Here is a 26,094-nt window from a genome sequence, read left to right on the forward strand (position 1 = left end):
AAGATTAGGATTTTTTAAAGAGAGGAGGTCTCAGATAAAAGACAGCAGGTATGAGGGAAAATGTAATAACTGTCTGGTCCACTTGGAGGGATGAGTCCCCCGGCTGCATGCAGATCCACTTCCTGCAAAGGCCGCATGAATTTTAGGGATCTCCTAAAGCACAGAAGCCTGACATTTGCTCCTGTGTCTGAGCAGGACAGAGTGAGCCTGTGCCGTGTGCCTCCTGTTTTCACTGGAGACTTTTAGCAGCTCCTCTGGCATTTGCATGCATAGGTTCATGTGGCCTCTCCACTTTCTTATTTGCCCAGTTTTTATGAAACTACTTTTGTGTGCCCTAAAAATTGTGTGTGCCCCAAACTGTCGATCCAAGAGTCACATTTTTTTCTCACGTGGCCAACTTAAAAACAAGCTAAGTATCTGGGAGCCTATACATAGTAGATGTTGGGAAAGGTCAGGTGGCCGAGACAGGCAGGTTGCGCTTATTCAGCAAAGCGTGGCCTCTTTGGCCTCACCCCGGACGTTTAGAAGAGCCCCTCACCCGCCCAAAGTAGTTCACGGTCAATGTTCCTTTTCTGCAGAACTCTGTAGTAAATCCTGGCAGGAGGGCGTTTGCGAACCTGCACTTCTGAACTGCTCTTTCAGGAGACTCACAGCGTTCTGGGCTGGGAGTCAAGTGACCCACTGGGTTCTGGTCCAGCCTGTCTGGGCCTCAGTTTCCTCCTCGGTTCAACAACAGCGTTGGACACTCTGATCCCGAGTCCTGTTTCAGCGTTCACACGCCACAGTAATTTCTGAGGGGCGGGCGACACCAGCTCCCCGCTCAGCAAAGGGCCCGCGAGAAGCGACTCCTCGGTCAGCACCAAGGACAAGGGCCCCAGGGCCGCTGAGTAGGCGCACGGTCATTTCCCAGCAAAGCCCGCGGATGCGCGGGTGTCCGGGCTCCGGGGGTGGGCGGAGTGCGGGGAGGGCTGCGTGTGCTGAGGGCAGTGTTGTGGGAGGGGAGGGGCAGCCCCGGGAATGAGGTAAGGCCGCTCCCCGCAGCGGTCTCACGGATTCTGCGCCAAGAGGCAGCGGGTGGCGGCTGCGAGTCGGAGCCGCCCCTCCGGCCGCTGCGCGGCGCCCCCTCCGGCCCCTGCCCCGCCAGTGGGGTGCGCACCGCTGCTCCGCACCTGGAGGCCCGGTACAGTCTTCCCCTCCGCCGGCATTGACCCCTTCAGCCCCTTTCCTTCCCGAGCACCGCCTAGTTCCCGGCCAGGCCCCCAAAGCCACCGCTGCCCCTTCGGGTTCTTTTGGACAAACCCACGACTCTGACCGCACCCTCACGCCTGGGGGCCCCAGGGGGCCTTTCTGCCCCCGCCACAACTCGCTGTGGGGGAAGGGTCCCCACGCCCCTTTCCTCCGCCGCCCGCTCTCGCCCAGCCGCGTCCCGGTTTGCCCCGCCCCCTCTTGCCCCGCCCCACAAGCCCCTCCCGTCGTTGCCCCGGGAACCACGGTTCCCGCAGCTGCAGGAGGCAGCAGGCCCAGCGGAGCAGCGGTCGCCGTCACCGCTGCCGCTCCGGCCGCCGCCGCTCCCCCGTTCCGGCTCCAGCCCCAGCGCCCCCTCGGTCTGCCATGCCGTCCCGCCGCGCCCCGGCGTCCGGAGCGCAGCTGCTGCCCGCGCCCGCCCTGCTGCTGCTGCTGCTGCCGCTCGGCGCCGGGCCCCGCGGCTGCTGCCTGGCCACCCCGGTGCCCGCCGCGCCCCTGCCCGCGCCGGGGCCGTGCGCCGCGCAGCCCTGTCGGAACGGGGGCGTGTGCACCCCGCGCCCGGAGTCCGGCCCTCAGCCCTCGGCGCCAGCTGGAGAGCCCACCTATAGCTGCACCTGCCCCGCCGGAGTGTCCGGCGCTAACTGCCAGGTGAGTGGACGCGGCGGGCGACGGTCGGGGCGCCGGCCCGGGACCTGCAGCCTCTCCTGGCCAGCGGCTGAGCGCTGCAACGCTTGGGGCTTCAGTAAGCCGGACACTAGCTTCTCTCCCTTGGAGAAAGGGATGATGGATTCGGCCTCTGGGTCCGCGTAGACACAGACCCCTGGCCAGCCTTCCAAGTGCCGCTGCACTGCCCACCCTGGTTCTCGGGCCGTGCCATCCCGGGGCTCTCGGGGCGCACTGCTCCACGGCCTGGCAGCCGCCCTAGTCCCGGCGCTCGTGACACGACCATTGGCCACGTAGGGGCGCGCCCCTCCTGTCCCCCGCCGAGCCACGCTCCGCTAGCGCGCAGTCTGGGTCCCGGCGGTGGCAGCACAGAGGCGCCAGCTCCGAGCGTTCCCCGCGGGGTGTCCAATGTCCAGATGCCCCCTGCACCCTGTGTGTGTCGGGGGTGCGCGGTATGGGAGGCAGGTGATGGAGGGCCGGGTGCCGGGTGGTCGGCACTTTATTTCCTCCACCCTTGAGGGCTCAGACTAGGCGGCTAGAAGCCGAGAGGGCAGCTCCCTTCCCCCGGCCTGCGAACAGCCCATTCTGAACTTAGGAGGGGGTGTTGGAACAGTCCGAGGCATTTGAGGGGACGTTGCGCGTGGAGCTTGGTGTGTTGCCCTCCCGGCTGGACGCTACTCGAGGGCGGACAGCCAGGGCGTGAGCAGGGCTCTGGAAAGCTTCGAGGAAGCGTGGGGGCGGGCCGTGGGAGGGGTGGGAGATGGCTAGCTGCTGCCCGTGGATTTGGATTTCTAAGAGAATTTGGCAGAAAGTAGTAAATGAGGCTGGATTTCGAGTATGTTAGAGCTCGGTGAAACCAATTAACCTATTAACAGCAACGTTTTCAGTAGGGGATTTGGTAATGCTGTGTGTGCAGGTCGAAAATATCCACGTCTGTTCCCGGGCAGGGGCAAATAATACCTGAAATGATTAAGTTAAATCAAGTGAATATGGAATGTATTTGGGATCAAATGCTTTCTTTCTTACATTGGGAGTGGAAGAGTTTGTTTCACATAAATTTGATAAAATGCTCCAAGAGTTACTTTGAGAATGCTGAAATGCACACTTATTTTTGTGGGGTGGAAAGTCCACATGTAATATGGTACGATATGATATGATACAATATGATAGACTTTTTAAAATAGAGGAAAATGGGATTGAGAAGCTTGACCTTGACAGCCAGAATTTTACCTATTTCCTAGAATCTTTTTTTTCCCGTTAGTAGCAAATTACCAACCTGAATCCTTTTTTTGTTTCAGTGTTGTGTTCTTCTTTATTAACTGGTTCCAGTAAGCTTTAATTCCCTCAAAGGGGATGATGATGAAGATGACAGTGTGTGATATGACCATCCTCAGTAGATCTGGGACGTGAGGACCCTTTGGGGAAATGCCTGTTGGAGCCACTCTACCCATTAGGCCAAAATATTGCTTATGAATTTCTCGTGTAGCATAATGATGTGTATTACTTTTCCTGAAGAGAGAAGTTGCCTGAATGCTTCTCTCAAATGCTGCTGTATTTATTAAGTTGGTGCAAAAGGAACTGTGGCTTTTGCAATTATTTTTAATCTTTTAAACCGCAATTACTTTTGCACCAACCTAATACATGTCTGAATTCCGTCCTTGAAAGAAATAGAGGATTTGGACTCAAGAGTGTAGCGAGATGGAGTGGAGAAGGAAGGTTAGTCTGTGCTAGTCAGTTTCAGTGAATAGGAGAAAAGATTGGACCTTGGGAGTTTAACTCAACTCTGAGATTTTTTTTTTGTGACTTCAAAAATAGATATAAGAAATCTTCAAGAAAGGAAAGACCTTTTTAGTGCTTCCTAAATATGATTAAAAGAGAGGCATAAATATTTTTTGTCATAAGTAGTGGTTTGATGTATAATGATTCATTCAGGAAAGAGTCATGAACTAATACATAAATATTGCAGAACCAAGTGCTTCAAAACAGATCATGTTTCCTGGTGTAGCTCCCATTCGGGGCACTCTTCGCTCCTGAATGCTGCCCACCTGAGATGCAATACTGGCTGCTCTGAGTTGGAGAGCTGAAGTCGCTGTAATTCTAACAGGAAAGCAAATTTGCAACCTGATCTGCCTTGGTCACCCAGAAGAACTTAACTGAGATGATTTAGAGCCTTATAACCCATGAAAAACTGATTCCTGATAATTTTAATTTAATCTTTCATGATTTTGCCACAATGCTTGAGACTCGTATTTTCTATGGGGGTGGGGAGGACAATCGCAATAAAGATGTTATTTATTTTTAACACAGGGGATAAAAAAATAAACTCCCATACATACTCAATTACAGATAAGGGGAATGAATCTTAGCCTTTGCAGACAGTGTGGTTCGTGAAATACAACCTAATGCTCGCTCACTGGCTAAACTGGGAATGGAATTTTACTTGTGTGTGTGTGTCAGGAGACGCCTTTAAACAGTGTCACCCTTCTTCCATCTACAAAGACAATCATGTGAGCAATGGAAACATTAGAACCTAACTCTGAACATTTCCTCCCTCCTTCCCTCCTTGTCTCCCTCCTTCCCTTCCTTCCTCCCTCTCTTCTGTGGAGAGAATTCATAACATCACAAACCCTAATTGGGGTTAGAATGGATTAAGGCTCTCTTCAGCTTTTCTGCCCTTGGTGGCTGGCTGGCGTTGAGTAAGCCCCACGTGGGGTCAGGCAGTGCTTCTCGCATCACCTGATGACAGGAACTCGCAGGACCTGGGAACTGGTGTGAAGGGAGGATATGTAGGTGTGAAACTGAAGTGACGAAGTTAAACCTGCCATGACATGTGATCTAAACAGACTGAGTCCCAGTTTCCTCATCTTCGAAGGTGGGATCTACCTCACAGCGTTTGTAAGAAAGAGTCTGATTCTGTTCTCTGGTGTTTGACGGCTGACAGCGTTTCAGCCTCACCCCACCCTCTCCCGCTTCTGCTCCTCATCTCGGCAATGTGATGAGAAAGCCTAGGAGCTCTTTCTTTTGGTTTGCTGAGGGCCCTGTAAGCCCCAGGCTATGCTATATCCCCCATCTGCAGTAAACCCCCCCAGCTGGCTCCTTCCTCGCTCTCTCAAGCCATTGTGGGCCTGTCTGGGGGCTGCCTGCTCTTCCCAGAAAGCCTCATTATGTGATCAAGAAACCCTTTCATACCCTCTTGGTGTGTGTTTGGCATTTCCAGTCTTGACATCTAAACCAAATTTTGAGTGGGTGCGCACCCTGTCTTTGTGGCATGTCCACAGTGGGGTTTTTGGGAGGGTTACATTAATTAAGTGTCAGGAATCACTGAGCACTTGTGGTGCCTCCGTAACTGTCACATCTTTTCTTTTTAAACTGTTGTGCATATTCCATATGCTGGTTACCTAATGGTGTGAGGCGGGTGGAACAAGTATCATCCTGTCTTTTGTCACATGTAGACACTGAAGCTCATTTTCACTGAGTGGGTAATCCAAGATCTCCCGTTTTAACACTGACCTAAGAATCATACAATACTTAAAACACATCTTTTCTAAGCTCTGTTTAAACATAGTAAATGATGAAGTTCAATGGCTTGTGAATGCATTTGGCAATTGCAGCTACAGAGACATAATGATGAGGATGGTGGTGGTGGCGGCCAGCTTTCCTCCAGCCCTTGCCATGTGCCTGCCATCACTGTGTCAGGGCCTTTATGGATGTAACTCATCAATTCTCACAGTGTCCTATGAGCTGGGTGCTATCACCATCCTGTTATAGAGATGAAGTGTAGAAAAGTCAAATGACTGGCCCAAGGTCACACTGCTACTAAGTGTTAGAGCTGGGATTTGAACCAGGTAGTTGGCTTGATGGACAGCTGTACAGTCTAAAGGGGGCTGAGATGAGGGTCCAGTCCTGGCTCTGCCATTTTTAGCCGTGTGACCTTAAGTAAGAGCTATAACCTCTTTGCATCTTATCAGTAAAAATGGCATGAAGTGATTCCTGAGTCTGAGTTTGCTCTAAAATGGTTGTGCTCAGCTGGAGTAATAAGCCACAGGCATGACAAAGATGCAGCAAATTCTCCTTATGTTGTATACCAAGCAGGACCTTCACCTCAGAGTTAGAATTCTGGGTCCTAGGCAAAGTTCCTTTCTACTCTGCTGGCATGCAAATGGACACTAAATAAAAGAATTGTAAATCTGATGGGTTTGAAAAAACTTCACCTTTTTAAAAATTGAGGCTGTTCTTGCCTTTCTGATTCATTGGGGGAGGCAGGTGGTATCAGAGGGGGCAGCTACTGGCCAATTTTTCTTTTCTGATGAGTGGTACAGGAACTCTTCCCATCTACTGAGCCATCCATCAAAGGTAAGGATTATTTAAATTGGTGTTATTTTGTGTGTAAAGCTTTTTAACTTTAATGAAATAATTCTTTGTCTGATACTCAAGCAGTCAGACACCTGTTTGTTTTTTACTTCATGTTCCCTCGGAATCTTATCCTTTGGGATTATATTGAAAATGTGTCAATTTCTGCACTTGGAGAAAAAAGGGCCATGTGTAAGCTTCTTTTTATACAAGTGAATTTTACTCACTAAGCTGATTCTATAATCCTCTCTTCTGATTAAGCATGCTGACTTGAAACAATGGTTCTGCTTCAGATGATTCCATTTTTGACTGAAGTTTGCTAACAAACAACAACAAAGAATCCTAGTTCTTTGTACAACATCAGTCTTCTCTACTGGACTTTTTACACACACACACTCACATTGTCATATGTGCAAAATGTCCAATATTAGCTGAGATGTCGAGAGACATTGCTTCTTTCTCCGGCTTTTCTGTGATCTCATTGTGACCTTGGGAGAGTAATTGAACATCCTTGAACCTTGATGGTCCTATCTGTAAAATGGACTAATACTGCTTGTCTTATTTTCTTTGTAGAAAAGATGTAGTTCACAAATGGGAACATAGTAGATTTTTTTCAATAAGTATAACGAAGTGTGGGAGAATGAATTTTAAAGCATTTTAGAAAAAAGTAAAATGCTGTACTAATACAAGCTGTACTAAGAAAAGGATGTTTCCTGTGTAAAACACAATGACACCAATTTATTAAGTGTTTGATGGTTTTCCTTCAATGAACAGACTCAGCTTTTTCTCCCCACTAGAATGAGTTATGCTACCACATAAGTTTAAAAAAATGAAAAACTGATTGTATGAAAATGTTGACAAATGTGTAGTTCTTTTCATTTTCAAATAAACTTATAGCTTACCAGAAAATCCTCAGTGGTTTCAAGTTTTCTTTTGAAATGAATGAAAAAAGCTGGTCAACTTCCTTGTAATAATTTGAATAAAAGAAAGAAACCCTTGTTTTGCTTGGTGTTATTAAAATGAAGCAACTTTCTTATTTTGTTTATCTGGCGCATTCTCAGGTTGGCCCCCTGACAAGAATGCATTTCTGTCTTTAGCGTCTTTGCTTAAGCCTCTCATGTGATGCGATGCCATCCAGAATGGTTTTGTTTATGCCCTCATTTCACAAGCATCAAACAGGAAAGCAAACCTGCTTGGAGCTGAAGGGTATTAGAGAGTCAGAGAGCACAATGCCTGGGTTGTATTTTTAGATCTCCTTACGGCTTCAGCGGCCCTGTGGGCAGAGCTGCTTAACCCAGCATCAGGAACTACAGAATCTTGCCCCCCAACAGAGAGCCCTACAGCCCAGGAAAGTTCTGTAGAGAGAATTTCTTTATGTGTACCCTTCCCCACTTCACCTGCACCCCCCTCACCTGGTGTGTAACCCTGGCTACTTATTAGAATCATCTGGGAGCTTCATCTGGGTGTGAATTTAGGGGTTTAAAATCCCCACGCAGTTACTCAGCTTTCTTAACCCCAATTCCTCATTCGTTAGTGGGGTGGTTGGAGGGAATAAAGAGAATAGCTACGAAAGTCCCTGGCACAGAGTTTGCCCTCTGTATTTCCAAATTGCCATTTTTACAGAAGTGGATACAATTCGCAGTTATTTATTTATTTTTTTATTATTGGGGAATATTAGGGAACAATGTGTTCCTCCAGGGCCCATCAGCTCCAAGTCTTTGTCCTTCAGTCTAGCTGGGGCAGGCGGGCGCAGCTCAGCTCCAAGTTCAGCCAAGGTTTTCAATCTTTAGTTGCAGGGGGCGGAGCCCACCACCCCATGGGGGAATTGAACCAGCAACCTTGTTGTTAAGAGCTTGTGCTCTAACCAACTGAGCCATCCGGCCACCCAATTCTCCATTTTATGGCTAAGGAAACTTACCTGGGGTCATAGAGCTTGTGACAAAGGTGGAGATTTGGGCCCTGGGCGGGGGTTTTGAGTATCCTGTTGGCACTGTTCTTTATCGCACTTGCCTCAAACCACTCCCTGTTTATGACTTTCAGAGTGAATGCCAGACGGGGACCATAGAGGTAAAAGGGGTGTTGGTTCCAGTTCTTCGGGTGTGTATGATGTAAGGTTATGCTTTTTGAAAGAGAGAAAAAAGGCATAGGACTTTTGAAAAAGAGTGAGGATGTGAGCAATGAAATCAGTGAACTTAAAAGAAAGGAGCCTGAAAAGGGACCCGCATTCGCTCTCTTCTGCGGACAGGCTTTTAGAACGTCAGTGCTGACACTGATACCTGCTGCTTTTAGTTAATTTAAAGGTGTGTTGGTAATTACTTTTGGGTTTCAGAGGCAGATTGGAACTCCTTTCGGAAGGCATTCTGTGGGGGGAAGTAACCACAAGTGAGGAAAAGGATCTAGTCCCTCCGTTCGGTGGGAACTCCGGGTGTCTGTAGTAAATGGGCGCGTTTCCTCCAGAGGAAGGACCGCAGGAGGACGGGTGCGTTTCCCTCAGCATTCCAGTCGGACTTCTGAAATATTTTATTTGGAGCAAAACCCCACCCTAATTTTCAAACACAATAGAATAGGAGAAGTTAAATGTATGCCAAGTATATTATGCTACAAAGGGAAGAGTTTAAATAGAAATCATGAAAAGAAAACCAAACTTCTCTAACTTCAAATGGACCTCCCTGTTGTTTTTAGACAAAGGAGTTTTAGACTTTTTTTTTTTTTAATTGAGGTGTAATTTACATAAAGTAAAATTCACCCTTATAAACATCCAGTGTTATGAGTTTTTTTGTTAGTAGTTTCAGGTGTACAAAACAACATAATGAGTAGACTCTTGTACCCCTGACCAAGTGATAACCCCAACAAGTGTACCGCCCATCTGACATCGTACACAGCTATTAAAATGCCATCGACTATCTTCCTTATGCTGTACTTTACATTCTGTGCCTATGTGTGTGGTGTTATATACATTATACGTATGTAAGTCCAGCATCCACCTGACACCACAGGTAGTTTTACAGTCAGTTCTGTGAGTTTTGTTTTACAGTTGTGTAACTATCACCACAATCAAGACATGGAAGAGCTCAACACTTCCGTAAATTTCCTCATGCCCCTTTTATAGTAAACCCTCTCCCTACCCTGGCCTCTGGCCATCACTAGTCTCATTTCTGTCCTTATAATTTTTCCTTTTCCAGATCATCATATGAATAAAATCACACAATATCTGTGATTCTTCCACTTAGCATAATGCCTTTGAGAACGATCCCTGTGGTTTCATGTATCAGTAGTTTCTTTTCATTACTGAATAGTATTCCATTGTATGGATATACCACAGTTTTGTTTATCCTTTCACGAATTAATGCTATTTGGGTTTCCAGTTTTTGGTGGTTATGAATAAAGCTGACATATGAGGTGTTACATTTAGATCTCTGACCCATTTTGAGATAATTGTATGTAGAGCAATGTATGGGTAGTTTTTTTCGTTTTTGGCATATGGATATCCAACTGTTCCAGAAATATCTGTTGACAAGACTGTCTATTTCCACCTAATTATCTTGTCAACTTTGTTAAAAATCACTTGACCATATACAGGTGGACCTATTTCTAGACTCTATTCTATTCCATTGACTTTATACACCTATTCTTTTGCCAATTCCACACTCTCTTGATTACTGTAGTTTTAGAGTAAGTCTTCAAATCAGGCTGTGTGAGTCCTTTAAATTTGTTCCCTCTGCCTCCACCTGCCCAAATTGTTTTGGCCGTTCTAGATCCTTTGGAACTTGCTTTTTAGAACAGCATAGAAGGGGAAGTGGGGACATGCAGTTCTCCCAAGCATATGTTGAGATGTCAGGAATTCCAAAAGTCAGGATAGCATTTCACATCTAGGTAGAAACTAGCGTTCTTAACCTGTAATCCATGGATGGTTTCAAGAGTACGTGGATGTCCTGAGATGCTGACTTTTTATATGTATATGTTCTCCTGGGGAATGGCTCACAAGTCTCATGAGTTTCTAGAAGAAGTCCTCCACCAATGAAAGAACCACTGGGATTGGAGGAAGATGAAGCTGGTGGAGAACCTCTGGGCAGGGATTAAGGCATGTACCAAGGACTGGCCTGGGACCATGAAATGACTCCCAGATAGGGGTGCCAGGTAAAATGCCGGATGCTCAGTTAAGTTTGAATTTCAGATAAACAATGAATTTTGCTTTCTATGTGTCCCAAATATTATGCATTGTTTTTCTGAATTTCACATTTAACTGGGAGTTCTGGATTTTTAATTTGCTAAATCTGGAAACCTTACCCAAAGGCCTAAGGAATCCCTGCTTCGATTCCCAGCTTGTTCTGAAGGTTTCGTCAGTGGCACTTCAAATTCTTGCCAAATAATTACATAAGGGAAGTTTTATTAACTTGTGTTAAAAGTATTAATTTGGCTTATAGTTTCACTCGTTCATGGTCCTTCTAAGAGCAATGGTCAAACTGTGTTAGGGCAATAAAAAACTGAAAATATGGTAAAAAACACCCATTGGCAAACTTACCTTACCCTCTGTCCACCTGTCTGCTAATCTCATGCCTCCACAGTAGTCATTGTTTTCATTTTGTTGTGTAGCTTTGCATTTTCCTCTCTATACATGTAAACATATACGAAGCATATATAAATACTCATATCTATGCAACTGTCTTATATAAAACAAAATCATTCTATGCATACTGTTCTGCAACCTTTTCCTTAATTTATTTTGAATATCTTAACATGTCTTAAAACAGAAAGCAAATCTTTTAATGGCTGAATAATATTTCGTTGTGTGAATATTTATGTATTCAGTCCTTACTGAAGCACATTGTTTCTGTTTTTCCATTATAAATAATATTGCAACAAACACATATATAACATACATACACAATGAAATATATGTGTGTATATATGTATGTCAAAAGTTACATATATTAAACATTCTAATAAATTTTGCTAAATTTCCATTCAAAAAGGCTAACATTTTTGCATATTTACTAACAGCGTAAGAGAATGCTTGTCACCCATATTTTTGTCAATACTGGTATTCCAGATTTTAATTTATTTTTGTGTGTTAACTGATCGCTAAAACATGGTGTCTCCTGGGTTCTCTTCACAATTTTGAAATTACAAAGGAGGGAGAATATTTCCTTTGAATTGTCTGTTCTTTTGCCAAATTTTCTTTTGGATTACTCATTTTTAAAAATCAATTTGCAGTAGCCCTTTGTTAATGAAGGAAATTAGCCCTTTGTCCTTTTTTGTTGTAAATATTTTCCCCCATGTATCTTTTTTTTTTTGACCCTGTTTATGCTCATTGGTTTGCCTTTAGAAGCTTATCATTTTTGATTGTTGTGTAGCCAAACTCATCAATGGGGTGGTTGATAAATTTTAATTAAAGCTATAATGTTTGATACCAATATTATACTGTACAGTATTTTGAGAATTACCTGATTTGAGCCAGGAGTTTGCTTTTGAAGAATTCTGTTTTGGCCAAGATTTATGTTGATAGTTGATCCTAATTTCTTTTTAGAATGTACAATTAAATATAGCCCCAGTTTTTGCCTAATTTAAGAAGCGTTGGCATAGATTTTTCTATATCATATTTAAATGCTTGTAATTTATTTTGACTTTTTCTGAGGCTGGAACACTGCAACCATTTTATTAAGATTCTTTGTTTATTTCTGGAAAAGAACTGCTTAGCACATGTTCCCTTTAATAATTGGCATGAGTTCCTTAGTATTTCATTAAAATCACCAAGTTAATTTTAATGGCATTATTGGATAATAGAGTATTTCTTAAAAGTTCTTTATGGTTAACAGTCTGATTTCAAAAAGTGTTCTTCATCCAGGCTTGGGCAGAAAAAGGCTCATCTAATATTCAGCAAAATGCAAATTTCCCTTATGCTTTTATCTCCATAGTGTATTTTTAGCTCTTTTCCCCTTGAGAAAAACCTCATTTCTCTTGACCAGAGATCTTTGTGGTCCTCTATCTTCATTTTCACTCTTTAAAATTGGCCATTGATTTTTTTGTTTTTTCGGTTATGCAGAAGGGACTTCTTTTATTTATGTAGAAAAGCCTCGTGATGGGAGAAATAATGAGACAGAGAAATAAGAACTAATATTAATATTTCTATGAGGCCTGAAACAAACTCTCAGCTGGAAAGAAGTAAATATAATATTTTTTGTTTTTTCTTTACAAAGGGAGGTTAAGAAAGGGGTGAGTAGGTGCAGGGTGGGCGGGTGATGAGGGTTTGGGGGCTGTACTGCCTGAAAGCGATGTCACTCTTTCTTTCCTGAGGAAAGAAATTGTGATTATATGTTCAGCCTTTGAAAAGTGTTAAAGAATGATATTCAAATTGATGCTGACACCTTGTTAAAAATTCCAGTTGAATTTTCTGTGAGGTTTCCATTACTTCCTGCACCTTCAGTAGCTACTGTAGTTGTTCGTATGCTTAGAAGAGTTTTTTCAAGCAGGCCTGGGAGACTGAAAGTCATGGGAGTGGAGGGATGGGTGGTAAGCAGAGGTTCATGCTGAGCCCTTGACCTGACGATTCAATTTTTTATGAGTTCCTCTGGGCCACAAACTATCCAGAGTTGCCAGAACTGCCAGCTCTCTGAAAATAGCTTGTTTTCTTTGGGGGGTGAGGGTGGGGGGAAGGGTCTGTGCATTGGGGTCCATAATGAGCCTATAAAACACTCATCCCTACTCCTTTCTAGACTATGCTGTCCAAATCCCAGACCCTGAGGATATTAACCGGGTTCAGGTTGTTGGAACCTAGTAGCCTGGTGGTGGTTGCCAAGCAACAAGTGAACTCTAGGCTCATCACCCAGTGTAGGGGGTCTCACCCCTCAGCCCACTCACATTTCTGATTTATGCTGAGCTCATTAAAAACTAGCCATATAAGTGCTCTACATAAACCCACACGAACTAGTTTCTTAACAAACAAGTCGGCTCAGATGGTATTGCAACCCTCAGTGATTATTGGAGAGTCTCCATTTCTCCTTGTGATGGATCGAATGTGCCAGTTGGACGCCAGGGCCTAGGAGAAGAGCACTGCACAGGGTTATCTGAAGGTCATCCAACCAGATGCCGAAGACCTTCCTCAAGCTCCACGCCGCTGCCACTTGTGATCTGGATGGCCTTGCATAATTTACAGAAGATGAAAATGACGACCACAAAGGGGAAGTAACTTGATCAGAGTCACACAGTAAGTGGGGGAGCTGAGCTATAAACCCGAACAATCTGTGCTCTACACCACCGTGCTGTCGTTTTTCTCTATTTTGCTTTGGTGCTATCCACAGTCTCTCTTAACTAGCTCATGTGAGTGACCCATTTGTGTCTATGTAGTCTGTATACGTGTGTGTGTGTGTGTGTGTGTGTACCTGTACCAGGAGACTTGCAGGATCACCACTCCCTAACTCCCAGTCATCTTGTGAGATTGAGCCGAGGAGAAGCTTTTCAGACTTGAGCAGGTATGCTTGAGTTATTCGGAGGTCTGTCCGCGGGACGCCCACTACAGCACTAATCTTTAATTCACTCCGTGTTTTGAGCCCAGGACAAATTGATACTACGAATTAGTTCAAAAGTAAATTGGTTCAACGCATGGTGCTGGGAAAACTGAATATCCTCGTGCAAAAAAATGAAGTTGGGCCTTTACTGTTCACCATGCAGAAAAATTAACTCAAAATGAATGAAAGACATAAATGTAAGAGCTGAAACTATAAAATTCTTAGATGAAAACATCTAGGGAAAACTTCTGATTTTGGCTACAAGTACGGATATGACACCAAAAACACAGGCAACAAAAAAAAAAATAGATTAAGTTGAACTTCAGCAAAATGAAAAACTTTTGTGTACCAAAGGAGTGAAAAGACAACCCATGGAATGGGAGAAATATTTGCAAATTATATATCTGATAAGAGATTGACATCCGGAATGTATAAAGAACTCCTAAAACTCCATGACACAAAAATGAACAACCCAGTCCAAAAATGGGCAAAGGCCTTGAATAGACATTTCTCTACACAAGATACATTTATGGACAAAAGTACATAAAATTATGATTCTTAGCATCACTAGTCATTAGGGAAGTGCAAACCCAAACAGTAGTGAGATACCACTTCATATCCACTAGGATGAGTGTTATCAAGAAAGCCCAACAAAATCGCAAGTGTTTGTGAGGATGTGGAGAAATTAGAATCTTTATGCATTGCTGGTGGGAATGTAAAATGGTGTATCTGCTGTGGCAGGTGATATGGTGATTCCTCCACATATTTAATGTAGAATCATTATATGGTCTAGCAATTCCACTTCTGAGCATATGCCCAAAAGAAGTGAAAGCAAGGAACTCAAACAGATATTGGCACACTCATGTTCATAGCAACATTATTCACAATAGGATGAATGAATGAACAAAATATGGTCTATCCATACAATGGAATATTATTCCATCTTAAAAAGGAAGAAAATTCTGACACATGTTGTAGCCTAGTACCCCAAAGCGTAACCCCAAATGAGGGAGATTTATCAGGCTCCCTGTCTTTGGCAGGCTCTGAATTCCAATTTTTGTCCCCCCCCCAACTCAGTGAAGCTGTCGTCATCTCTTCTCAATTTCTCAGCATTTTAGCAATCTCTTCTGGAAAATTCAGATACCCCTGAAGGGAAATCCCTTCCCAAATATTGGGTTTCCTTCTTATTTTAGACCTGTCTGTAATTTTTCACAGCCTTGCTAGCCATCCCTTACCCTCACCACCCCCAGTGACTTCAGAGCACTTTAAATAACATTTGCCTAATTTTTAGTTGTCCTTAGTAGGCTTGTTGGTCTGAATAACCAGGTCCAACTTGGAGGAAACGAAAATCTAAAACTGATGTTAAAAAGCAAGTCATGAAACTTGACTGACACAAAATCTAGTGTAATCCATTCGTTCTTAATAAATGGCATCAATAAAAAACTTGGCTATATTATGGTTTCAGGAATGTGGTAAAATTGAAGTCAGTAATAAAACAGTAATTCCAAGCTGAACAGACAGCACACACACAAACACACATACGTGGGAAGAATATAATCCTATTACTTCACTTATTTTTCCGTGACATTTGTCACCTTCTATCTACTTTTTGATTTACTGTTTTATTGCTTTCATTGTTTCTAGTCTGTCTTCCTCCTGCTGGAACATAAGCTCCATGAGGGTAGGAATGTTTTTTTTCCCCACAGGTATAACCCAAATCCTTGGAACAGTGCGTTAATAACTTCATACCGTATTTCCCTGAAAATAAGACCTGACTGGAAGACGAGCCCTAGCATAATTTTTCAGGATGCTCGTAATATAAGCTATACTCCAAAAATAAGCCCCAGTTAAGATCATCAGCAGACGGACACATTTGGTACATCCGTTGCAATACACGACGGATGTATTGAATTATATAATTAAATAATAATATATAATTAAATATAAAGAAATAATATTATTGACAATAGTACTTAAAATAAATAATATAAATTATAATTAAGTATTTGTAAATACCCAAGCAGGCGCCTTTTGGCGAGAGGTAAATACCTATGTAAACGGATGAACTCGAGACTTATTGCCAAATGGCCAATTGGAGTATAGACACAATGCACGAATAACATGCGCACTTGATAATGAATGACATGGTTGTGTCTAATATGAATCTTCATAATTCAATACGTCATGTGTTGTAACAGACATACTTAATGCACTCGTGTGAAATAAAGAAACATTTTCTGAAATTTGGTGCCTGCAATTTTTCTTCGCTTTTGTGTGGACCATTATTCTTAACTGTCATCATTTTTGTTGCCACTCCTGTCTAATTAGTCTTCAATTAACACCTGATTTAATGGTAGATTTAAAGGGAATAATATTTTGACCCCCAGACAAGATGAGTGCCAAAAGAAAGAGCTATTTCATCGAGTACAAGAAAGGAATAGTGGAGGACTCCTGGGACAAGAATCTTACGGCTTTCTTCAAAGAGAAGAAGTCAGATCCCCTAATGGTCCGAAAATGGCAGAGTACGATAACCTCAGTCAACAGGTGGATGAGGAAAATGCTAAGAAGCGCACGTATGGATCAGGTCGGCAACCATTATTTCCTGAGCTGGAAGACATCATCTGTGAATGGATTGCTGACAGGAGAGCAAAGGCTTTGGTTGTGCACAAGGCTGATATTCAAGCATTTGCCCTTGCAATGGCACCACAGTTAGAAATATAACCAGAAGAATTCAAAGCATCACAACACTGGCTGGATGGCTTCCTTCAGCGATATGAACTGTCTCTAAGATCGAGAACACTATTCAAGCTGGAAGATACTGAAGTTATTAAACGTGCACTTGCCTTCAAGTCCTTTGTTGATGGCATCGACTTTTCTAAATACCAACTCTCCAGTATGATTGCTATGGGTGAAACTGCAGTGTTTATGGGCCAAGGATCTCAAACGACAATTGGTCAGAGGGGTGCCTCGTCAATCTACATTCCCTCTGTTGGTTACGAAGGTGCACATGTTATCTGTACTTTGGCAATTCGTCAGGATGGAAAGAAAGCCCCACCTCTAATCATCACTAAAGGCAAGAAAGATAAGGTTGAACGTGTTTCAGGTATTTATGTTCTTGAAACCGAAAAAGCCTGGTGCACACAAGCAGTTATAAGGAAGTGGGTCGATTTAATGCTGCCACTTGTTTTGTGAGGTGGCCAAAGAGGTCTGCTAGTCTGGGATTCAGCCAGTACTCACCGCACTAAAGACATGAAGAACTTCCTTGCACAGAGAAGAACAGATCAAATAACGATTCCCACAGGAATGACTGCCTATCTCCAGACTCTTGATATTGCAATAAACAAGCCATTCAAGGACCATTTGCACATGGAAATCAATGACTGCATTGAAAATAGAATGCAGAGAAATCAGCGTGGCAACTTTGTGAAGACTAACCTGCAAGAGGTCATGACTTAGGTGAAGAATTCATGGGATAAAATCCCTGACAGCTGTGTTGCCAATGCATTACGAGCAGGCTCCATGGACAAGAAGCGCTCATTTAAGGAGAGCTCTGTTGCTGGACATGAGAGATTGGGGCCAATGGGTCTACAGGAAATGGAGTCACAAGAAATTCAAGCCGGAATTCGGGGTTTGGAGTTATGACGATGTTCCAGAAGATGACATGACTGTATTTGAATAAACGTAGATTTTTGTACATGAATAAATGAATAAATGTAGATTGTTGTACATGAAAAAAATAAGACATCCCCTGAAAACAAGCCCTAATGTGTCTTTTGGAGCAAAAATTAATATAAGACCAGTCTTACTTTCGGGGAAATACGGTAGTTAATGACTTAATGTTTGTTGAGTGACTGAATATGGAGTCCTGGAATGACAGCTGGAAGGGAAACTGGGCTTCCTTAGTTCACTAACTGCACTCACTTCAACAGTAGACGTTTTACCCAACGCTGGTTCCATCTAAGCCCTGGCACTAAGCAAACCAAGATGAATCAGAAGTGTTCTCTGCACACTGTGTGGTTATGTGGATGGGAAAAGGGCTCAGGGAGGAGAAATGGCTGTCCAAAGCTGCTTAGGTTGCAGAAGAGCAAAGGTCCTGCCATTCCTCGTGGATCGGAAGTAGATGTTTGCAAGACATATTTTGCTTTATAGGCAAAAGGGGAAAAAACACCTTGTTTCCCTCCGTTAGTAGTTCTCAACCCTGGCAACATCTTAGGTGAGCTTTAAACATGCAGATTCCTGGGCCAACTCCAGGCATATTACAGCAGAATCTCTGGGGGTGGAGTCAGGGCATCAATAACAAAGGGCCCCAGGTGATTCTAATGGGCCGTTATGGCCCAGGATGGCTGGCCCATGTTATTCATGTAGGTCACACAACACGTTTTTGTGTTATTTCTTTCCCTTCCATGAGACATAAGACCCCCCTTCCCACTTCTGGAATATTACCTTTCCTCTGCTTTCTTGGTTGACAGCTTGGTTTAGTTTCTTCCACTAATATTGGTCTGCCCCAAGAAAAAATAAGCCTTAGCTGAGCAATGTGGCATGTAATGGTCAAATTCAAATGGGTCATTCTGTTACTGTCTGGTCCTTATGCTTATCCAGTCTGTGGGATTCCATGTTACTTATCCAGTCTCTTCACTCATTGGATACAAGGATCTGAATCTTGGTTCTGTGGCCTTGAGCAAGTTACTTAACATCTCTGAGCCCCATTTTCCTCATCTCTAATTAGACCTAATAAAGCGTCTCTTCTGGTTACTGGGAAGGTCATGGCAGGTCAGATGCTGGCCATCTGAAAGGCTGTGACCAGTCGTTTGCCATCTTTCCTTCTCTGTAGGAAAGAATTTCCCCATTAAAAACAAAATTTCCCTGTGCATTTTGCCCTAATGCCCGTACGAAATGGATTCCAATATTTGTAGAATCATCCGATATATTTTCTACAAGGCATCTAAGGATATACTTTTCCTGGTTCCTTCAGTTTGGGCCCCTCTAAAAGCAACTAGAAAATAAGTGTATTTTTACTCATTTTGCTCTGCAGGGGTTACTGGAATAGTTTAGTGAGGATGACTTTTGTGTTTGTCTCTGTCACCTTCATGCTGAATTTAGATGAGAATCATTATAGTGGAAGGTCAGTTGTCTTCAGACTAAATCCTGAGAGTGTGAGTTGTGGTTCATTATTCCCATTGATGAGCACAGTTCTGGCCTCTAATTGGTGAATTAAGATATGTCATAAGGCCAGTGTTATAGTATTAGGTTGGTGCAAAAGTAATTGTGGTTGTTGCAATTTTTAACCTTTTAAACCGCAGTTACTTTTGCATGATCTAAGACTCAAGACTGGATCCCTTGCTTCAACTGTGTTCCAAATTTTAGTTTTTGTTGCTAGAGAGAAAGCAAGATACTGTGTTACCTGAATCAGATCAGTTGGGTTTTGACTGGTAATTCCCTCTGTGTGTTCTTTTCTGTAGAACTTGACAAATGATTAATAAACATGACATATTCTTGTCTTGCATATGTTTCTTTGGGAAAATTCCTGAAGTTAGTTGGCTGCATGGTTGACTACTTAGTTGATATCTGAGCATGGAAAAGAAACTTTAACATGAGGGCTGATCATTTGAAAGATTTACTTGTAAACATTCTGAGACTACAATGACCCACTGATGGGAATAATTATAGCCTTCAACTGTAATTATTCAGATTACACTTGTCAAAGCTTGTTGTCTTTAGGAACCTGCATTTCAATAGAAGAACAAACTTTTTTTTTTTTTAAAAAAAAAGCTTTATTGAGATATAATTCATATACAATTCACCCATTTAAGGTGTATAATTCAATGGATTTTAGTATAGGCACAGAACAACCATTATCACAGTCAACTATAGAACATTTTCACCTCAGTAAGAAACTGAGAAACTTTTGCACCCCACTCCAGCCCTAAGCAACCACTCATCTACTTTCTCTATACTTTTCCCTACTGTAGACTTTCATATGAATGGAATCACATAATATGTAGTCTTTTGTGACTTGCTTTTTTCAGTTACCCTAATGTTTTCAAGATTCATCTATGCCCCACCTTGTATCAGTACTTCATTTTTAAAAAGATTTTTATTAAAATACAGCTAACATACAACATTATATTAGTTTCTGTGTACACCATAGTTATTCAACATTTATAGACCTAAAGAAGTGATCACCATGGTAAGTCCAGCAACCATCTGACACTGTACCACATGATCACAATATTATTGACTATATTCCCTATGCTGTCCATTGCATCCCCATGACTTGTTTGTTTTATACCTGGAAATTTGGACCTCTTATTCCCCATCCCTGTTTTTAAATTTATCAATTACAGTTGACATTCAGTATTAGTTTATATTAATTTCAGGTGTACAGCATAGTGGTCAGACATTTATATAATTTAAGAAGTGATCCCCCTGACTAGTCTAGTACCCACCTGGCACTACACATAGTTATTACCATATTATTCACTACATTTCCTATGCTTTACTTTACATCCCCATGACTATTTTGTTTAACTACCAATTTGTACTTCTTAACACCGTCATTTTTTTTGCTCTGTTCACCAAGCCCCTCCCATCTATCACCTCAACAAATCTAGTCCCCATCTGACACCATAGATAACTGTTCCAATATTATTGACTCTATTCCTCATGCTATACCCTACATCCCCATGATAATTGTGTAACAACCAATTTGTACTTCTTAATCCCTTCCCCTTTTTCACTCACCCTCAACTCCCCTCCCATCTGGCAACTATCAGTATGTTCTCTGTATCTAATCTATCAGTTTCGGTTTTGTTTGTTTATTTTGTTCTTTAGATTCCACATATAAGTGAAATCACATTGCATCTGTCTTTCTCTGTCTTACACTCCACTCAGCATAGCACCCTCTAGGTCCATCTATGCCTCCGCAAATGGCAAGAACCCATTCCTTTCCCTGGCCGAGCAATATTCCACTGTATGTACAGAGGGTGCCAAACAAATGTGTACACATTTTAAGAAAGGAAAAAACTATTAAAATGGTAATATTCACTATATACCGATAACAAAAGATGAATACAAGTCACGTTTGACTTCTGCAATTACAAGAGGTGCTCAAAGTTGTTACCATCAGCATCCAGACATTTCTAGTTATGGCAAACTACTGCCTGAGCAACACTGACTAAAGTGTCCACTTGTATATCTATTTTTGGCAGCCCTGGAATGTAACACCCCCTTTTTATCCATTCTTCCATTGACAGACACCCAGGCTGCCTCCACATCTTGGCCATTGTAAACAATGCTGCAATGAACATATGGATGCACACGTCCCCTTGAAGTAGCGTTTCATTTTCTTCAGATAAATACTCTGAAGTGGGATTACTGGGTCCTCCATTGTCTCTTGTTGTAGCCTTTGTTTTAAAATTTATTTTGTCTGGTATAAGTATTGCTACCCCAGCTTTCTTTTTTCGTTTTGTTTTGTTTCCATTTTCATGAAATATCTTTTTCCATCCCTTTACTTTCTGTCTGTGTGTGTCGTTCACTCTGAAGTGAGTCTCTTGTAGGCAGCATATGTAAGGGTTTTTTCTTATCCATTCAGCCCTCCTATGTCTTTTGAATGCAGCATTTAATCCATTTACATTGAAAGTAATTGTTGATAGGTATATAGCTATCGCCATTTTATTATTCATAATTTGATTTTTTTTTTTTTTTTTGGTCTTAAAGAAGTCCCTCTAACATTCCTTGCAATTTTGGTTTGGTGGTGAGTAACTGCTTTAGCTTTTTCTTGTCTGGGAAGCATTTTTTTTTTTTTTTAAATACAGAATATATTTATTAATTTATTTTCCCATAAAGATAATATACTTTGTATTTAGAGAAAGAAAAAGATTAGTTGTTGGGACTTGCTTTTGGAGAATGATCAATAAGCTCCTTAATCGATGGTTGAATACTGATACCAGGGACCATTGCCTCTTGCACGCATTAATATCTGTACTTCCAGCTCCTTTAACAGCATTTCAGCCTTTTTAGCTTCAATTTGTTCTTTCATAATTCTCTTCAGGACTATCAGAGAAAGTTTGGGCAATCCTTCTTGATATAGGATACTTGAAATATTTCCAGTGTTCTGGGGTATAGCCTTCTGGAATTTCTGCTAACTCAGCTTCACTAATGAATATATCTTCACCAAAGTTATGCCAATTGCTACTGGAACCCCAGTCAACAAAATGTATAAGTTCATTAAACTCAAAAACCGCTTGTCATAGAATCCAGAAGATTTGGTGATAAGCAGTCTTTTCACATGGTCTCTACTGTGTTGCACAGGAGTGATTGTCTTTGGAAAACCTCGCATGAGGAAGCCCCTGAATACAAGTTGAGTGCCAAGGCAGAGGCCAGACAGAGTGGCCACCATATTGACTGACGCCCGCTGCAGTAAACTCATGGATGCCATGGCTACTACAGCAATAGGAAGAGCCTGGAGGAGTAATGGGAGCCGAGAGAGCCAATTTACCAATGAGAGCCAAGGTGGAAGGTGGCCATGTTGAGTGAGGGCTTGGGAAGCTCTTATCTGTCCTTCAATTCTAAATGATAGATTTGCTGGGTAGAATAATCTTGCTTGTAAGTCCTAACTTGTCATCATGTTGAACATTTTGTGCCAATCACTTCTGGCCTGCAAAGTTTCTGTTGAGATATCAGCTGACAATCTTAAGGGAGCTCCCTTAAAAGTTACTAGTTGCCTTTCTCTTGCTGCTTTTAGGATTCTCTCTTTGTCTTTAACCTTTGCCATTTTAATTATAATGTGTCTTGCTGTGTGCCTGTTTGGGTGCATCTTGTTTGCACTTCCTGGACTTGTATGTCTGTTTCCTTTGCTAGGTTAGGAAAGTTTTCAATCACTAGTTCTTCAAATAGATACTCCCTTGCTTTCTTTCTTCTCCTTCTGGTACCTCTGTGATGCGAATGTTGTTATGCTTGATTTGTCCTAGAGGACTCTTAAACTATCCTCATTTTTTGGGGGATTCTTTTCTCTTTTTGCTGTTCTGATTGGGTGTTTTCTGCTACCTTATCTTCCAAATTGCTGATTCGGTCCTCTGCTTCATCTAGCCTGCTGGTGATTCTTTCTAGTGCATTCTTCATTTCATTTATTGTATTCTTCACTTCTGAGTGGTTCTTTTTTATGGTTTTTATGTCTTTTTCAATGCTTGCTATCAATGCTTTGTTGAAGTTCTCTAAGTTCCTTGAATATCCTTATAACCATTGTTTTGAATTCTGTATCTGGTAGGTTGCCTGCCTCTTTTTCATTTAGTTCTTATTTCTGGAACTTTCTCCTGGTATTTCATTTGGGGGTGTATTTCTTTGTTTTCTCATTTTTGGTTGCCTCTCTGTTCGTTTCTATGTATTAGGTAGATTTGTTATGTCTCCCAGTCTTGGTCTTATATAGTAGGTACCCTGTGGAAACCTGGCACAATCTCCCTGGTTACCTGTTCCAGATGCTCTAGGAGTGTCCCTTGTGTGGGTTTTGTGTGCCCTCCTATTATAGTTGAGCCTTGGTTGCTATTGTCATGTCAGTGGGTGGGATTGACCCTGAGGCTGATAGGCTGTGGGGTTTGGCCATGTCCACAGCTTACAGGCTGCTGTATGGGGATCTTGCCCCACTGAGTGGGATTCATGCCAGTGGGCTCTGGTACCTGTTGAGACCGTCCTTTGGGTGTGCCACTTGTGGGGCTAACTGGGTGGTGCTCTGCTGTGGTTTGAAGCCAACCTCCAAGTATGTTGGTTCTGGGACCTCTTGCAAGGGACTCCAGTGTAGGTCCAGGTCACCTACGGCACGTCACTGGCTGGAGACTATCTGGTAGGAGCTACAAAGTGATCCGTGGTTGTTCACTGCTTGTGTTAACCCTGAGGTGCATGTGAACTGAGGTCATCTGCCACCAGTACCAGGCCTGGGGGCTCCACAAAAAACCAGGACAACCCGAGGCCTGCTGACACCTGCCAGCTCTCTTTAAGTTTCAGCCCCTGATAAAGCCTCATACAAGTTGGGTGAGGCAGGGTCTCAGGGAGTCACTAGAGTGGGAAGAATTGTGGTCACCAGGTAATGTAGACTCTGATTTGGTGCCAGTGCTGAGCCTAGAGCTACTCAGCAAAAGTCTCAGAGTATACTGAGGCCATCTTCCACCTGCCTGGGTCCTGTGGACTCTGATAGTTTTTCAAAAAAGAGTGCAATGCAATGCAAGCAGGGCTGGCTGGTCTTGGAGAAAGTACCTCAGGTGTTGGGCATGTTGGGTGGGGCAGGGTCCCAATGAGTCAGTAGGGTGGAGCTGTGGAACTCACCAGGCCAATCAGATTCAGGTTTGGCCTGTGAGGGAGGGCTCAACATAGGAAAGATGGCACCTGCCTGCTGGTTGCATGGGAGAAGGACCCCACATAGGGAGAATGGTGACTGTCCTCCAGTCCTTGCTCACACACCTCGGTATGCTCCCTGTATGCCTTTGACACCCCCCGAGTTACTGTGTCTCTGCTGGTGAGTGCTTGCGAGTAAGAGAGTCTGTGTACGGTCTGTTTAAGAAGACGTTTGGGTTTCCTGCAGCCTTTGGTCCCACCCGAATGGTTGGAATCCCCACTGTTTTTTAGAGCCAGATGTTGTGGGGTTTCCTCTTCCTGGCACCAGTACTCCGGTGTGGGGCTGGGGTCTCTCATTCCTCTGGGGGGAACCTTCATGGCCGAGATAGCCTTCCCTGTTCTCAACCACCACACTGAGGTTTGGGGCCAGCCTGTTTTGTGTCTCCACCCTCCTACCAGTCTCGACATGGCTTCTTCTTTAGATCCTTAGTTATAAAACTTCTGTTCAGCCAGACTTCAGATGGTTCTCCACGTTGACCTATAATTTAGTTGTAATTTTAATGTGTTCAGGGAAGGAAGCAGACATAGATAGTGTTTATCTACTCTGCCATCTTGGATTTCCTCTCCAGAAGAACAAACTTTTATGACTTGATACCAGGGTGATATGCTAGAAAGAGTTCTAGAGGGGGAGTCAGGAGGCCAGACTCAGTCATTAGCTTGCAGCAGAACCTTGGGTAAGTCACCTAATCTTTTTGAGACTTAGTGACATCATCTCAATGATGGAAAGTTGGCTTTCAGATTCTCTGGGGTCCCTTTTAAGACCGTGATCATTTCAGTGGTAGGAGCCCTTAAATTTGTTCTATGGAGCGAGAAGGCCTCTGGTGGTGTCTGCCCCTCTTCACTCCCTTGGCACCCCCATTAAAGGGAGTATGCATGTATGAGTATATGCTTTTAGAATGCAGGAGGTGCCAAGGGATTTTCACACTAGTAGGTGGTGGTATTTCCTCTTCATCCAATTTGAATTCAGTGGATCCAACATATTTTTTTTCTGGCTTTTTACTCTGCCAGGTTACCTCTCCAGTGCTTTCTAGTATGTTGATCCAAATACTGTCATCTTTCTTCTTTTCTGTCAGTACACTCTAAGGCTAAGATAAATTGTGTAAAGAGACACATTTTTAAATGGTTTTAAACTTTGCATATGTTTAAATGGGTTTTATTAGGAGAAATATGCCTGAACTTTTGCATTGTTAGAAAGTCATGGTTCTGCTAACGCCACCAGCTCAGTGGCTTTGGTAGAAGCAAGGTAGGAATCAACTAACTCTCTACGTAGTGGAATAAGACACCTTTAACCCAGGGCGAAGGAGGGAAGGGACAAGCAGGGAGGAAGAGCAGGACTATATGTACCACAGGCTAAAAGTGTATATGTTCCACTTAGATTCTTGAATCTATTTTAAATATGTGCTCAAGTGACACTCACTTTCTAATATCTCCTAGGAACCAGTCTTGTAGATTAAATTCTCTCGTCTTAATAAAGGTCATAGTCCTAGAAACATGATATTTCATTAAGGATTCGCCCTGCTGCCTGGAAGGTCAAGGTCCGAAAGAGAGTCAAGTCTACCATCTAGTGGCATCTGCCACAAACGACAGACATAGGATCCCTGGGAGCCAAAGGTGGTTCTTGCAGGATGTGTCCGGCTGCTGCAACAACCCGCATTTTGCTGCATCTCAGTTTTCAAGGCTGAGATGCTGGAGAAACTCTTCTTAATAAATTTCCATAATTAAATGGGAGGACAGTTGTCTGTTCAATGTTGCTGAGGCTACAAAAAATACAAAGTTGCATGATGCCATGGGTCTATCTGGTGATTGCTTCCGAGAAGTCCTGGGTGGGTGGGATTAAGTGCCAGTGTAGACATCCATAGTTATTTGAGATAAGTTTGGGTTTCAAGGTGACCTGGCATGACTGTGGCTTTGTGGACAGGATCAGACATTTCCAGGGAGTCCATTTGGT

The 26,094-nt window shown here is 43.0% G+C and overlaps 1 protein-coding gene and 1 pseudogene across 1 annotated transcript in view; one reads left to right on the forward strand and one right to left on the reverse strand.

Annotated features, from left to right (window-relative positions):
• The first annotated feature begins 1,502 nt into the window (after window positions 1–1,502).
• DNER (delta/notch like EGF repeat containing) overlaps window positions 1,503–26,094 on the forward strand; it is a 278,622-nt gene continuing 254,030 nt past the window's right edge. The window contains exon 1 of the mRNA XM_033112831.1: window positions 1,503–1,893. Coding sequence (XP_032968722.1) covers window positions 1,612–1,893 — 282 coding nt within the window. The 5' untranslated portion in view covers window positions 1,503–1,611. The remainder of the gene's footprint in view (window positions 1,894–26,094) is intronic.
• LOC117026222 (NADH dehydrogenase [ubiquinone] 1 beta subcomplex subunit 5, mitochondrial-like) lies at window positions 21,642–22,200 on the reverse strand (annotated as a pseudogene).

Source organism: Rhinolophus ferrumequinum, chromosome 8 (assembly GCF_004115265.2).
Source record: "Rhinolophus ferrumequinum isolate MPI-CBG mRhiFer1 chromosome 8, mRhiFer1_v1.p, whole genome shotgun sequence".
Taxonomy (NCBI): Eukaryota; Metazoa; Chordata; class Mammalia; order Chiroptera; family Rhinolophidae; genus Rhinolophus; species Rhinolophus ferrumequinum.